Here is a 15,218-nt window from a genome sequence, read left to right as displayed (position 1 = left end):
GTTGTGAGATTTTTGCTTTTCAGGCACTAATTATTCAGCCTAAGGACTGATATACATCAGTGTTCAGAAAGATGAGTTTTCTAGTCGTGATTCCAATTTCGATATTGACATGAAGGTATTCATGAATTGGAAATAGGCCTGTCGCAATATGCAATAAATCAATTAATCGCATGATAAATAAAAACGAGCTTGATAATTTTTAAAATGGAAAAATGTCCATTTTATTTATTGTTTTTGATTGTTCGGTTTTTTTCCAGTGCATTTTTTGTTAACAGAGACTGAGAGTCCATTTTATTTATTGTTTTTGGTGTTAAATATTCTTCAGAAGTAAAAGTTTATTGATCTTTGAAAAGGTGTACCTGCATTATTAAGACATATTAGATGAAAATGGTCACAGAACAACATTATCCTTTAACGCAATAATTTCTGGGACAATTTATCGTCCAGCTAAATTTGTTATCGTGACAGGCCTAATTGGAAACTAATTGTGGTAACTTTCCTGTGACCTCAAAACTCATCATACAGGTGATGTCATTTAAAGTCTGAATGTTTAGTTTTTAATGTGAAGGATAGGTACTGGAGCTGGGCTTACAACGCTGCACATACATTGTATGTGACTACAGACACCCTCATTCTCATCTCATTTTAAACTACTGCCATCTAGGCGTCGTTTCTGGCCACCCCTTCTGACCAAGAACAGATCCAAATTCTCTTTTATCCCACAAGCCATAAAAGCCTTAAATCAGTCAAAATAAGCTAGATGTCCAGATGGCCTGGTCATACCCAAGGGTGAATAGTGTATTGTAGTGTGTGATGTATGTTCTTCATGTTATGTCTGTCGGTGTCCGATGTATGGACTATTTGTTTGTATCATATGTCTGACGTCCTGTCATGAAGTGCCTTGCGACTGTGCCGCAAACCCTACGGAGACAATCAAGTTATCTACTACTACTACAAGCTCTCAGCTTCTGCATCATCTTCTCAGCAGTACTGGCTTCGTGATCTTACCGACGACATACTCTGGAGGACCGTAGTCTTGTTGTCTATTAAAACCACCTCTGCCACCACCACGTCCAAATCCACCTCCTCTTCCTCCTCCAAATCCGCCTCCCCTGCCTCCTCCAAATCCACCTCCTCCTCTGCCTCCTCCACCTCGGTTAAATCCTCCACCTCCTCTGCCTCCTCGTCCACCTCCTCCTCTGAAAGACATTTTGCTTCAAATCGTCTGTGAGAAACAGGAGAGACAAAAGGAGAGGAAACGAGTGTCAGAAGAAAGCAAAGACAACATAAAAGACACGCGAATCCATGGTTGGTTAAATGGAGCATGGACTGTGGAGTGAATCTAATGCATTCAACGACCTAACATCGTGGATTCAGCAGCACTTCAGAAGTTCTAGCTAACATGCTAACGTTAGCTCAATTCAGACTAGTAAAACTAACGTTAACGTTACACAATTCAGCCGCATCTTCTTCCACACATCAACACGTTATGTGTTCACTTGGGAATATAAACTTTAAAAAAGTCTGCAACCCTATCTACACACAGTTAAAGCGGATTACTCACAAATGTGATCGGCTAGCTGCAGCTATTTACTCCGAAAGACTTCCATGCGATGACAACACGTGTGACCAAGGGCTGCCGTAAAGGCATTTACCAGTATCGGGAAGTGTCGTAAATTCGCATCTCTACCGCCGCGCACACATCTTATTTAAAGGAGCAGCACGGACAGACAGTCAGTTGACTCATCAAGATAAATAACAGACTCGGTCAGTATAACTTTACAGACTCCAATAATATGGCACATAGTTATTTCTATGAGACTTGATTGATGTACACATATGTAAATATTCCGATAATATGATTATTTTGTTCAAATGCAGGCAAAAAGTAGTTAACGCCACAAAACAATGTCAACAGCAGGTCAGGTAAGAAAAAAACTTCATCTACGATATATTCACTGTTTGTTTTATAAATCGTAACTTAGGCCTAAATGTTATTGTTGCCTGGAGTCTGTCTATTCTGACAGCTATATGTTCAACCAATGTTGTGCCTCTCATATGTATAACGATACAGAATAATTCGTCCATCATTACAAAAACAGGCTACGCCCAGCCAAGACTTTTCCACGTCTTCTCATTTGAGACATGCTTAAAAATACAGTGTGATTCATAACCCAACCCATGCTCACAACCAAGCAACAAACACTTTTGTCCCTCTTAGGTCATCAAATGCAAAGCAGCTGTTGCATGGGAGCCCAGGAAGCCTCTGTCCATCGAGGATGTGGAGGTGGCCCCACCTAAAGTCCACGAAGTCCGCATCAAGGTCTGCTGCTTATTAACTGTCTGTAATGCAAGAAAACACATTATCTCCAACTTTGGTTGTAAATGTGGCCACTTATACAGCAAACTTTCCAGTGTTAATTAACAGGTGTTGCTTTTTCGGTGGTAATCATTTGAATTTGATTATGTTAAATGATATCAGAATTCAATTCTATTGCAAATGCAATAGGAACAGTATCATGATTATTTCCCATTGTTACGCAATGTTACTTTGAGTTTTTGCTTTCATCATGCAAGCAACAAATGCTGACAGGAAATACTTGAACACTCATTCTCAATACTGCAAAAACATTCACTTCCTAAAACTGCCACGTGAATCAAACTGTTTGTACAGATAGTTGCCACGGGCGTGTGCCACACAGACCTTGAATACCTGTATGGAGCTGGAAAAGCGATGAAGTTCAGACCATTCCCGTTAGTTCTCGGCCATGAAGCAGCAGGGATAGTGGAGAGTGTTGGTCCTGAAGTCACCAAATTCTCACCAGGTACATTGTACAGCTCACAGCAAACGATATGACATGACATGTGACTCTGACTGATGTAGTCTGTCTGTTTTTTGTTGTTTTCACAGGCGACAAAGTTATTCCTCTTTTTCTGCCACAGTGTGGGGAATGTGAACGGTGTCGCAGTCCTAAAACCAATCAGTGCAGGAAGAACTGGTGATTTTTTTTGTTTTGTTTACACACACAAAGCACTATTGTGTTCATTATGTTTAACTACTCAGTGTTTTCTCTTTTTTTGGCTTTTAGGGCAAATACACAAGTGGGTGTATTGGCTGATGGCACAAGCAGGATATCCTGCAAGGGGCAGCAGGTGTACCAGTTCCTTGGCGTCAGTTCTTTCTCCCAGTACACTGTGGTTCCCGATACCTCACTTGCAAAGATAAGAAGCGATGCACCGCTAGACAAAGTGTGTCTACTAGGCTGTGGTGTCTCCACTGGTTATGGTGCTGCTATTAATACGGGCAAGGTAAGAGGATACAGATCTGCTTCTTCTTGTACTCTGCATGTCCTTAGAACAAGAGGGATGCAACGCATATATATATATATATATATATATATATATATATACACACAACTGTTTATAAATGTTTAATATGTAAATACATCTTGGTAAATGTGTTATATATACAGGGTCCAAAATTGACTTTGTTGTCCACCAGCCAAATGGCTTGTCAATGTTCACATTTCACCAGCCACTTAATAGATTACCATTGCTTTTTTGGCTGGTGAGTGCAGCAAATCTACCAGCCACTTGCATATTTTACCAGCATTTGGCTAGTAGATGGTGCTAATTTGGAACCCTGTATATGTATATATATATATATATATATATATATATATATATATATATATATATATATATATATATATATATATATTTGACAAGTTGCTGCCCAGAGTTAACAGTACGTAGCAAGACTGTAGTTATTTTTATTTTCCCCACTTGATGTCAGTAGATAACACAAGCACCACATAAAGGCCATAAAAGACCCCTCTGCGTCTACGCCGGACCCTACGCCGTAGCCTGACGTGCACCTCTCAAAAAATGTAACTACACGTCGTGGTGACGCACGTCGCTCGGCCGTGGCTTGGTAGTGTTGCATTTCCCCTAACTCATTTCCTGGTTCTCCTTCTCCATAAACAACATGACATCAAGGAGAGGGTTAAGCTACGTAAGCTACGGCGAAAGCTCTGCGTGGAGCCTCCGCAGAACTGTAAAACAACCTTAAGTGTACTGTGGGTTAAAAAGAACAAAGGAGTTCCATATTCCACCATACATATAAAACCAAACAAAGAAAGTTTCGTTGAAACACATCAAGAAAAATGAAAATGGTTAAACCGGTTTGAATATTGTGCAAACTTTGGATTGCTCAACAGCAATGTAAGGGGTAAACTCCTAACTGAAAACAAAGTGAATGTGTGAACGAAACTAAACTAACTAAACTACTGATAAGAATCTGTCCTTTCATAATAATATAATGAGCCAGTATAAGGTAAATAGAATGTGTATACTGGATATGTTTAGAAGAATGAAGGCAAAATGTACTATATAAAAGTTATTTTTTTAAACATGGTGAAGTGATCTCATCAGAAATCTCTCAAACAGCTTTCTGGTTGACTGACTCCCAAAGTGTGTGTATCCAGGTTGAAAAAGATTCCTCATGTGCCGTGTTTGGGCTCGGAGCTGTCGGACTGGCAGCCATCATGGGCTGCAAGGTTGCCGGGGCAACCAGGATCATTGGTGTGGATATCAACACTGCAAAGTTTGAGAAAGCCAAGGAGTTTGGTGCCAGTGAATGTGTTAACCCCAATCAATGTAGCAGGCCCATTCAGGAGGTTCTGGTGGACATGACAGGCGGAGGAGTGGACTACGCTCTGGAGTGTGTTGGAAGTCCAGGTGTTATGGTGGGTGTACATGTCTACTAGCCTGACATGGTCATACTCAGATTCTAGTCAGAATGTGAACTTCCCGACCTCGAATGTTGTGGGTGGGGCTAAGTTCGGCTGGCATCCAGGCTACATGTCTACAGGTACAGCAGGAATCCTTTAGTAGGCTGTACAGTGTCATTACAAAGTAGGTCTGTAATGCAGTAAGTGCACATAGGTTTGCTCGGAAATTCCGCATAAAGAAAATATGACACAATTACACGTTTTTTGACATACACAATTTGTATTTGTGCAATTGACATTTTTTCACCTGTCTAGTTTGATCATATTCTGTGAATTTTTAAATATATTTTAAAAGGAGTATTAATTAAGACCACTGGTGCTGTGTGTTGTCTTAGAGTGCTGCGCTTGAGTCTACAATAGATGCCTGGGGCACCTGTGTCATTGCTGGATGGACGGAGACGGAAGCAATGAGCGTCGTGGTTGAAAAGATCCTGATGGGACGCACCTTGAAGGGGACTTATTTTGGAGGTAAACTTAAAAGAAGTTACCAGGTCTATTAGTTAATGCAAAATGGCCTTTCATAATGCTTCAGCAACACTTTATGGTAATAAGAATGTCAAAGAAATTGCATAATAAGTTAAACTTAATGCAAAAATGGCTTTTCATAATGCTTCAGCAACAATTTATGGTAATTAGAATTAGAAAGATATTGCATAAACTTAAAATTCAGTGTAACATCAAGTCAGGATCCACCCCTGTTTTCGATATACCATATTGATGGTTACAGCTGGAGTTTTGATGCAAGTCCCCCACAGTCAAAAAGTAAAGGCTTTTATCTTGAGTCACTGTTCAACAGGCATACTACCAAATTCACTGAGAAGAGGCAGGTGGCTAATATCTTCAAGCTAGCCAAACCAGAATGCAATGCAGCCACACACCATGTTGAATTTGGGACTACATAAAAAGATGATGAGGAAAGATGCCTTTCTTAGGGGCTCATTAATGTCCGCTATGTTGTGGTTCACGAGGACTCAGTTTTGTTTTGCTCTTCTAAAGGTTGGAAGAGTGTGGAGGGTGTGCCTAAACTGGTGGACGACTACATGAACAAAAAGCTGAAGCTGGATGAGTTTATCACCAACATCCTCCCGCTGGATCAAATCAATGTGGCCTTTGCAGATATGACAAGTGGTAACAGGTAAGAGCCGATTTGTGGCTATTAGTCTTTTATTAATGTTTTTTCTGTGTGTGTGTGTGTGTGTGTGTGTGTGTGTGTATAACACTGTACTCCCCTTAAGCTTTAACTTCCTCACTAGTCTACTGCATAACACTCACAACAAAGTGTCCAAATGACCTGTTTGATTATATAAACAAGCACCAAAGGATTTCTCATAAAATGCTAATGGAATCCTGTAGAAGTCCTGTGCAGTATTTTCCTAAAGATATTGACCTAGCAGTGGTTTGTCAAACTGCTGCTGTGGCCATCTTTGCTCTATTTTATCTTTAAACAGTTTCCAACACATCATAGAATGTCTGTCTGAAATAAAAAGGACATTTATTGTGATTTTCAAAACAGGAGCAATTTGGAATATGATTAATACGCTGAAAAAAATATCAAGAATTTGACAAACTGCAAGTTTTTCAGCAATGTATGTGTGATATAAATGTATTGTATATATTATTCTATATATTATATATGTCGTCTGCAACTACCTATTATTTTCTTGATTAATCGCTTACCTTTTAAAATTTAAAAAAACGTTCACATCGTCCAAAGGTTAAATTAAATGTCCTTTTTTTTTGCCCAATGAACAGCCCAAAACCAAAATATATTCAAACCTGAAAATATTCACATTGGAGAAGCTGGAACCAGAGAATTGTTAAAAAACTCAAAATGATTAATCAATATATTAGGTCTGGTGAGATTTCAGACTTCAGTTATCCTAACAATCTTTCTTTTTTCTCTTTCTTTTTTAGCATCCGTACTGTCATCAGTCTGTCGACAGAGGAGACTAGTGGCTAGTCATATAAGATGAAGAATTGACATTTTGTGTCATTGTAATGATGTTTTGCACACAACTCTGCAGTGTATTTGTGAACATCTCAATGCTCGCTTTCTAAAAAGATGTTGACAATTAAAATGTTTTCCTTGCTTGACAAGTGTCCATATTGACCACTAGATGGCAGTCTTATATCAGTCTTAAGCTTCTGCATTTGTGGCCATGAATTCCATTTAGCTTTATAAAGTTGCTTATATCTGCAAATGATTCTGTATTTTTATTCATATTAACTTCTGAGTTTGTTTTTTCTTGTTTATCACACACTTGATCAAAAGGCCACAGAATGTCCAGTGCATTTGTGTGAAATAATACCGAATGAAGTTCAAAAGAAATAAACAGCATCCACAGTAACACCTAAGACCTAGTCTCTCTACATCTGTTATATTTGGCAGCTATACAGGGATTCTGGTCCTGATATCAATGTGAAATGATAGTTGAAATTACATAGCCTTGTATAGAAGATGGGGTAAAAGACACAGGAAACAAATGGCTGAATCTGTCGTCATCCATGGACAAGTATCTGCTTCATGTGGTCAGGCTTACCAAATTTCGTCCTTGGTAATATTATATATTGATTTAATGGTTAGAAGGGCTAAAATAACAGTTGTGGGCTGTCAGTACAGAAGACAAAAGGTTGTTTGGGGAATGCCTCTCGGAGAAGAACCGAAATAGCTGTCGGAGGAATTTGTTTTATTGAAGTTCCGTTCAGATCAAATGAATACCCTTGGCAGTTCCCCCTACTTTTCCATCTTTATTTAAAATGGAAAATAAATTGGTGCGCTTCTGCTTATGTTGGTCTCATCTGCCTGTATGCTATCAATCACAGATCACACAGTTTAGACGCCCCTTCATCCTCCCAAAGAATCTTAAAGTAAAGAAAGTTTTTAAGAAATAGAAAGCAGAATAATGCAGAGAATGGAGATAGAAAAGGAGGGAGATCAAAAGACAGAGGAAGACAACTTTTGACAGGTGGTTATGTGACTGGGCATCCTATTATATAAATGTTAGACATGCTCACAGAGTTCTAAGGCTTTCTTGGGGTCGTGTATGCCTCATATATGGTAAAACTATCCAAAGTGACGACCATAAGTCTCCTACCTTTTTTCCTCTGGAATTGTCACAGCTATGTGCAACTAATACAGGGAGGGCATGCTATCTGAATTACAACCACAGCATTGTACACATTTTTGAAAGTCTAAACTGTCTGCCTTATCATGTTTCACATGCACCTGTGCAACTTTTCTGCAGATATCTTCCGTATAAGAAACTTTGGCATAAAGTGGAATAGAAATAGAGACAGCTAACATTTGCAAATGGATATATTTTTTCTTTTTTTTCTTTGCTAATTTGTTTTTCCCTCTGACTGTCATTACAACTCTTTCAAGCATGAGTCTTCATGGAGATAATTGACGAACAGAAATGCCAGATGAGGTAAGTGCCGTCACACAAATAAAAGCATGTCTGGGAAAAAAATGTCAAAAGGTGCCGCCTTGCCTTCAAGAGATTTCCTCTTATTTACTAGGCTATATTCCTGTGTGACAGATGGCACATTAAATATGATGAGAACATAAAAACTGTCGATAATAAAAAAAAAAAATATTTGAACAAAGGCAGTGTTTTCTTGTTAAAAACAACACAAAATATAATACACCCATATCCTTTTTTATATATATATGTGTGTATTTACTACATTGTAAATGGGAAATAGTGTCGCTCTGATTCAACTGAAATTGTCATGGCAAATATGTACAGTATATCCATAAGAAAAACTACAAATTATACTATTTGGTATCTCTAGCTTAGTTACATTTTTGTCTTCTAATATTTGTATGGTTTTATATTTGTTATTGCAGTACACATAGAAGAGAAAAAGTTGCCTCTGCACAAGAAATAAGGAGTTTTGAGACGTTATACTAGGAAAAAGACTGGTGTAAATAATAAAATGAATGATGGCTGAATCTCATTAAGTGGCTTCTGTTTCAGGGTCCTGGTATTGTGCATGCTGGCTCACTGTCACACTGTCACGGTTTACTGGGACATTGAATTTGTAACATTTATCTACTATGACAAGTCAAAATGTCTGTTGTGAGAAAAAGCCTAGTAAATTAATAGAAGCAGGAACATTTGGTTATTTTAATTAGGCATTTAATTGGGAATTATTTTTCTTCTTCCCAGTTCAAACCCATTACAGGGCTTATATTCTGTAAATGTGTAAAATGGCATTGCTTGTACACCTCTTGGTCTTAACGGCTGCTGAAATCACAAAATCAGTCGAAATAAAGCTACTGTTTTAACATCTCCGAGAAACAAGCTAGAGGGGAAAGCACGTCTGAAAGAGACAGTCGGTTAGAAAGAGAGATAGAGGGATGGATATACTGTATATCCTCGACGGCTATGGAAGAACGGCCCACTTAGGTCACTAAAGACTGCCAATGTGAGGCCCCTGCTTTATCAGCAAATCCTGGCCATTATACGGCTAATGCCAGGCAATGCCTGTGACATCCCCAGTCTTTCTCGGACAAAGCTAGCTTCAGCTTCTGTGTCAGTGGAATATACCCTGCTTTACTAGAGCACAGTACAATACAGTGCCTAGTGTTTTGGAGAGGCCACTAGTTTCCCGCTGCTTAAGTGACAGTAGGATATCGTTATCAAGTGAAAGCCTCCAACATATTAACATTTAAAAAAAAATTAAGGATGTTTTAGGCTTGAATTTAAGTTTTGAAATTTCGAGTACCGACGTTTTACAGGGCAACAGTAGTCTACTTTTACAATAATGTGCAGGTGTAATGTGTCAAATATAGTCCATGCTGAAGTGCAAACATCATAATTAGGCAAGAGAAAAAACAAATAGTGGGAGACACATTTTCTTCAAAATAGTATACAAAAATAAGACATTTTGTTGGCACTCACCATACATACAATATAAAAGTTTGTGTTACCACACTTTAGAGGCCTTATTGTAATACAAAACCCCTAAACCTGATAATGACTGTATCATGCTCTTCTCATTGAGCCATGCAACACAATGTGTTTCTTATTTTGTAACCTCTCTATCATATTGTGTCAGTGTTTTATAGTTAAGTTGCAACAGAAATAGACAACAAAGAACAGGATTAGACAGACCACACACGGCTATTACCAAAGAGACACACAAGCACACACACACATAAGGGGCTATATTGCGTGACAGGTCTAAGCTTTTGTTGTGTTTTGTCTGACAGCAGCAGTAAAGTAGTAATTGAGAGATTAGCTCTAAGGTGCTATCATGGCACTCCTTTGTTTAGCCTCTGCCTCATTGGTCACACAGAACATTACTGATATGTGTGGGAAAGAGTCATACATTGAGATTGTTTGCCCTATTTTAGCTCTTTTGAATCTGTCATAAATGACCCGGGTCCAAAAATGGCATCCATAGCCAAGACAATGTACAATATATTATTTCAATTACAGGTACATTTCATACCTTGATTGCAGAATCAGAATGTGTGTATGTATATATGTGTCTTTAAGTAAAGTAAACTTAAGTAAGTAAACTTTATTTATATAGCACCTATCACAGACAGAGTCACAAAGTGCTTTACATGCAGCAAGATTAACAATTTAAAAAAAAAATAATATAAAATAAACATACAAACATAAAAACAATGATATCTCATTCAAGTGAAAGCTTGTCGGAATAGGAGTGTCTTTAGCTGTTTTGTAAAATAAACGATAGAATCGGTCACACGCAGCGAAAGGGGCAGGGCATTCCACAGTTTGGGAGCAACTGCCTGAAAGGAGCGGTCTCCCCGAGTTTTAAGGCGGGTTTTTGGGACCATCAGGAGATTTTGACCTGAGGAACGAAGCGTGCGGAAAGAGGAGTAAGGGGTCAACAAATCAGCAATGTATTTCGGCGTCTGTCCATGTAGTGCTCTAAAAGTTAACACTAGAATTTTATAGTCAATTCTGTATTTTACTGGAAGCCAGTGGAGAGTAAACAAAATCGGGGTGATGTGTGCCCTTCTGTTTGTTCCTGTTAAAAGCCTGGCTGCTGCATTTTGCACCAATTGAAGGCGGCTCAACGAAGATTTATTAAAACAAGTAAAAAGAGAATTACAGTAATCTAACCGTGACGAAATAAAAGCATGAATGATCATCTCCATGGTAGCTTTGGGAAGTATTTTTCTCAATTTAGAGATATTTCTCAAATGATAAAAACAATTTCTGACCAACTGTCTAGAATGACCATCCATTAATCATTATTGTCATAAAAGATTGAATATAGTTCCCTAAAAAAGGTACAATAATAGAACATTTGACCTGGTGGGCTATACAGAACTCATCCACGACAGACTTGGATGCAGCCCTATCCCCTCTGCATCAATGCTTTTTTCAGCGTGCCAACATTGAGTCAACAGAGTCATTTCATGTGGTTTTGGGCTGAAGGTAGGGGGGGATATTTCTCTCAGACCCTGTGTGTTTACCCCCTAATCCCTGAGAAGAAGTTCACAAGCATGAGGAAAGTACTGGGAGCTTTAGCTACCTCCCAAACCTGCTCAGTTTACCCCTCCCCGGTTTTCCGCAGCCACATGGGGCTTGGGTAATTCCTGGGAATGTTTGTGAAGCTTTTTGTGTGTGTGTGTGGTTGTAAGAATATAATTGGTATGAAATTACCGGTTGTATTCTTATACTGAACAATCTACAATAATCTATACACTATAAGAATGTGTGCATGTTCAGTGATGCAGTCCATAAAGAATGTCTTCTACCGCTGTTGTTTTGTTTTGTTTTAGTTTTATAGGGTGTTACTATGTGCTATAAAACTGTCAGTTGAGTTGTTAATTTTGTATCAAGTACATTATTTGTGTAGCACTACAACATAGTACAAGTACACAGTTACAAGAAAATAAATTAGTAGCAGTGCAGGTTGTGGATGGTATGGTTCATTCTACAGTTTAGGTGCCATGACAGCAAATGCACCCATGATAGCAACTTTAGGCTTTAGACAGAGCGAGAGGAACCTTTTCTGTTGGTCTAAGTGTGCACCCTTGTACTGTAGCCTACATATGAGCTTAGTAGTTCAGAAATATAACTTGTAGCCAATCCATGTCATGCCTTATAAGTGATAAAAATAATTTTGAACTACATTCTTGAAGCAAAATAAGTGACACTAAAATTGGGATAATGTGATCCGACACCTAAATGGCTGAATGGCAACTGCATTGTAATATATATATATATATATATATATATATATATATATATATATATATATAAGCAGAGAGAGAGGGGGGACGACATGCAGCAAAGAGCCGCGGGTCAGATTCAAACCCGGACCGTTGCCAAGGAAGCCTATGGGGAGCGCACACTCTACTAGGTGAGCTAGAAGTCACCCCGAGCAAATGCATTCTAAAATGTTTCCTATACACTCGCAAATATGTTTTTTTCACTTTTTGTGCTTGGCCCTGAAACAGATTCTGGCTCTGATGACTCTTGATATATCTTCTAGGGTGTCTTCAAATGAGTCTCAAGGTTGTGGTAGGACAAAAAAAATCTAAAGGAGTGTGCGGTGAGTCATAGTTACCTTGTTATACTGCCACAGTAAATAACATCATTCTGTTTTTCTCCTTCCCCTCCCGACAACTCACTGTTGCTCACTGTTCACTGTTGTCCAAAGATGAGGCTCCCAAATCACTGTTCCTGGCCTGCTGCCAGGCCACAAAAGGATTGGGCCAATCCCAAAAAATACACTTCTAACTGAACACAGTTGAAACACTTCTTTGGCTGGTAATTGTGGTAAAAAGAAAATAAACCTGAAATGATCCACTATAGGTGCCTGTGCCCATTACTCATTCTCAAGCATCCCACAGTTTTCAATTATATTGGCATACAGGATTGAAGTGAGTAATGCTGAATTAACATTTACGTATATTTTAAGTATATAGCTGGACCTTATAGTCAGAGTAAAATATACTGAATGATGAAAGAGTTATTTGAATATTCTTCCCCATTTTGGTATTACCTTTCATATCAGTTTACATAGCTGGCATCAAGCACTAACTAAGACTCACTAATTGTAGAGTTAATAATACAATTACTTGAGAGCTTTTAATCAGGGATAATGATATATGCAGTTTAGTTGTTTTGATGTCGCATATTTTAATACATCAAAAGATGTTAAGAACAGGGCATGGCACTAGAGAAATATGACTGGACGTTGGAGCTTATCTCAGGACAACATTTCTTGGTTAACAATTAAAAATAAATGACCTACAGAAAAGACTACTCTATTTAAGTAGAATTGTGACTCGTTACAAGTCATACTGAAGTCGGGATATTTGTAGGCCTAGTATATGTAGGAAACATAATATAAATATACAGTATATGCCATACGGCCTTTAGTGACTTGGTAATGATGTTTCTATGTAAATGTGGGGTTCAAAGACACAATACTATTATTGGTTGCAGAATGACCACCATAAAACTAGTTGACATTAAAAGTGGTACATCATGGTGATTTTGTACCACCTGTAGTTATTCTGTTATTTGTCATGTCCCTGTCTCTTACTAATCTTGACTTGCATTAGCAGAGTAAAAGAAATCCCGAATGCCCTTGGGAAGTCACTTTTTAAGAAGGTTCACTTGTAAGGTCAACTCTGCTGCCAGAAAAACACACAGATTTAAACTTTAGGAGAGGATTTCCCATCAAATATGTAATCCTAACTGGGGAGGATTGGACATGGACAATATTCTCATAACCTCACACTGAGAAAGCCAACAGTTCGCTGCCGCCACCCCGGCTACGTCGCTTTACCCAAAGTCTCTCATCTTAGCTGGAGTCTCTGTGTGCTTCACGTTTGCCTTTACTTCCCAAATCCCTAAGAGCAAACAGGAGCATGGGCAGATTATCTTAATATCATCCTTGGCACTAAATACACAAAAATGAAATGTCATCCGCATCCCAGGGTATAGTCAAAATAAGAAAGTCAAACTAGGGCTACCCTGCTAGATAGAGTGCAAAGGGCAACGTTTCTATCCAAAAAATGTTATCTATCTATCTATCTATCTATCTATCTATCTATCTATCTATCTATCTATCTATCTATCTATCTATCTATCTATCTATCTATCGCTGTCTATCTCTGTCTGTCTGTCTATATATCTATCTAAAGTCAAATTGGATTTTAATCAATAATCTGGCAACTTCTTTGTGGAAGGTATGTGATTCTTGAAGAATAGGCAAATGACTAGGAATGAGAGCTAAAGCTAATAAGCAGGCCATCGCTAATCTCTTAAACAAACCTCTCTCCCTATGTGGCCTTCTTTCTTGCGTTATAAATAATGTATATTTTGCCCGCCACACACACAACACTCCCTCCAAATGTCTCTTTTGACTTCTGAGTTCTGAGTTAAATCTGGTCCATCCCCCAACCTTATTGGTTTACTTTAATTAGTGATATTGAAGGCAGGGGCAAATGAGGAGGGGTGTTGGTGATGAGGAGAGGGGGGGATTGGGGTGGCGTAAATACTGAAAACAAACAAGAGAGTTGAATGGGAGGATGGCGGCGGGTGCAGTCCCGATGCCGCTGTGCAGACGGAAGGGGACACATGGTGTATACAAACACTCGTAATTGCATTAGATTCCCCTGGCACATGGGTAATCTAGCCTTCCTCTGTCCCAGAACACAACAGGACACATCTCCCGCTTCTCTCAGTCTCTTTGTCACTCTCTCTCCTTCACACATTATTAATGTAAAATCTACAGTGCTGTCATTGATCATTCAGCAGGCATGATAGAGGACTAATTATCATTTAGGAGACTGAGGTGTGGAGTGTCAGTGAGTGCGTATCCACAGATTCACTTGCTTGTGTTTGAGAAAAGCAGCATGTGTGTGTATTTGAATGCGTGCATAATTGTGTGTGTGTGTGTGTGTGTGTGTGTGTGTGTGTGTGCGTGTGTGTGCGTGCGTGTGTGCGTGCGTGCATGCATCCCCATTAAACAGTTGTCCTGTTTGATATTTCATTCCTCAGCCCACATGTCTTGAGAGTATGTGCAAACACATTTGCTTGAATAGGATGTTCCCTGAGCAAACGGAGAAAATCTGGCCTTGATATGAATATCAGTGACAGTCAATGATAATTGGGATGGGATGTTTTTGCTCCTTATTGAGATATCCAGTGTACAGAGACCTTATCAAGTGAAATACAGGATCTGATATTATTTTGAAAATGATATGGATATTGACTTTTTCAGGAACTCTGTTCACTGTCCTATTTAGGGCAGAGAAGCGCCTCATGTGGCTGTAAAAACAGCAAGATCCACTAGGTGGTGTTGTGATAGCCACAAAAACCAAAGATCCACACATCCACATTATAAATACTCCAAGCTAATACTATCAAATCTTTTTAAAACATTTGTTTGCTACTGCAAATACACATAACTTTTTAA

The 15,218-nt window shown here is 38.8% G+C and overlaps 2 protein-coding genes across 2 annotated transcripts in view; one reads left to right on the top strand and one right to left on the bottom strand.

The window, feature by feature from the left end:
* The window catches only part of gar1 (GAR1 homolog, ribonucleoprotein), a 3,643-nt gene extending 1,964 nt beyond the window's left edge, over nucleotides 1–1,679 (bottom strand). Inside the window, exons 1-2 of the mRNA XM_031303743.2 lie at nucleotides 1,565–1,679; nucleotides 1,009–1,225 (exon numbers count right to left, since the gene is read on the bottom strand). Of these exons, the coding sequence (XP_031159603.1) occupies nucleotides 1,009–1,210 (202 nt within the window). The 5' untranslated portion in view covers nucleotides 1,211–1,225; nucleotides 1,565–1,679. The remainder of the gene's footprint in view (nucleotides 1–1,008; nucleotides 1,226–1,564) is intronic.
* LOC116052906 (alcohol dehydrogenase class-3-like) lies at nucleotides 1,666–7,112 on the top strand. The gene is made up of 10 exons (XM_031303742.2): nucleotides 1,666–1,767; nucleotides 1,882–1,926; nucleotides 2,222–2,323; nucleotides 2,675–2,825; nucleotides 2,912–2,999; nucleotides 3,090–3,309; nucleotides 4,488–4,748; nucleotides 5,129–5,261; nucleotides 5,790–5,928; nucleotides 6,708–7,112. The coding sequence occupies exons 2-10, from the start codon at nucleotides 1,909–1,911 to the stop codon at nucleotides 6,751–6,753; spliced, it is 1,158 nt and encodes a 385-aa protein (XP_031159602.1). The 5' UTR covers nucleotides 1,666–1,767; nucleotides 1,882–1,908; the 3' UTR covers nucleotides 6,754–7,112.
* Nucleotides 7,113–15,218: the final 8,106 nt, after the last annotated feature.

This window comes from Sander lucioperca, chromosome 1, assembly GCF_008315115.2.
Source record: "Sander lucioperca isolate FBNREF2018 chromosome 1, SLUC_FBN_1.2, whole genome shotgun sequence".
Classification (NCBI taxonomy): domain Eukaryota; kingdom Metazoa; phylum Chordata; class Actinopteri; order Perciformes; family Percidae; genus Sander; species Sander lucioperca.
The sequence above is the reverse complement of the archived record's forward strand: the minus strand, read 5'-3'. Positions and strand labels throughout refer to the sequence as shown.

Bases quoted from the DNA above. Each gene is read 5' to 3' on its own strand.
- LOC116052906 (XM_031303742.2), top strand. The intron at 4,749-5,128 runs GTGGGTGTACAT...GTGTTGTCTTAG, and splicing joins TTGGAAGTCCAGGTGTTATG to AGTGCTGCGCTTGAGTCTAC. The intron at 5,929-6,707 runs GTAAGAGCCGAT...TTTCTTTTTTAG, and splicing joins GATATGACAAGTGGTAACAG to CATCCGTACTGTCATCAGTC.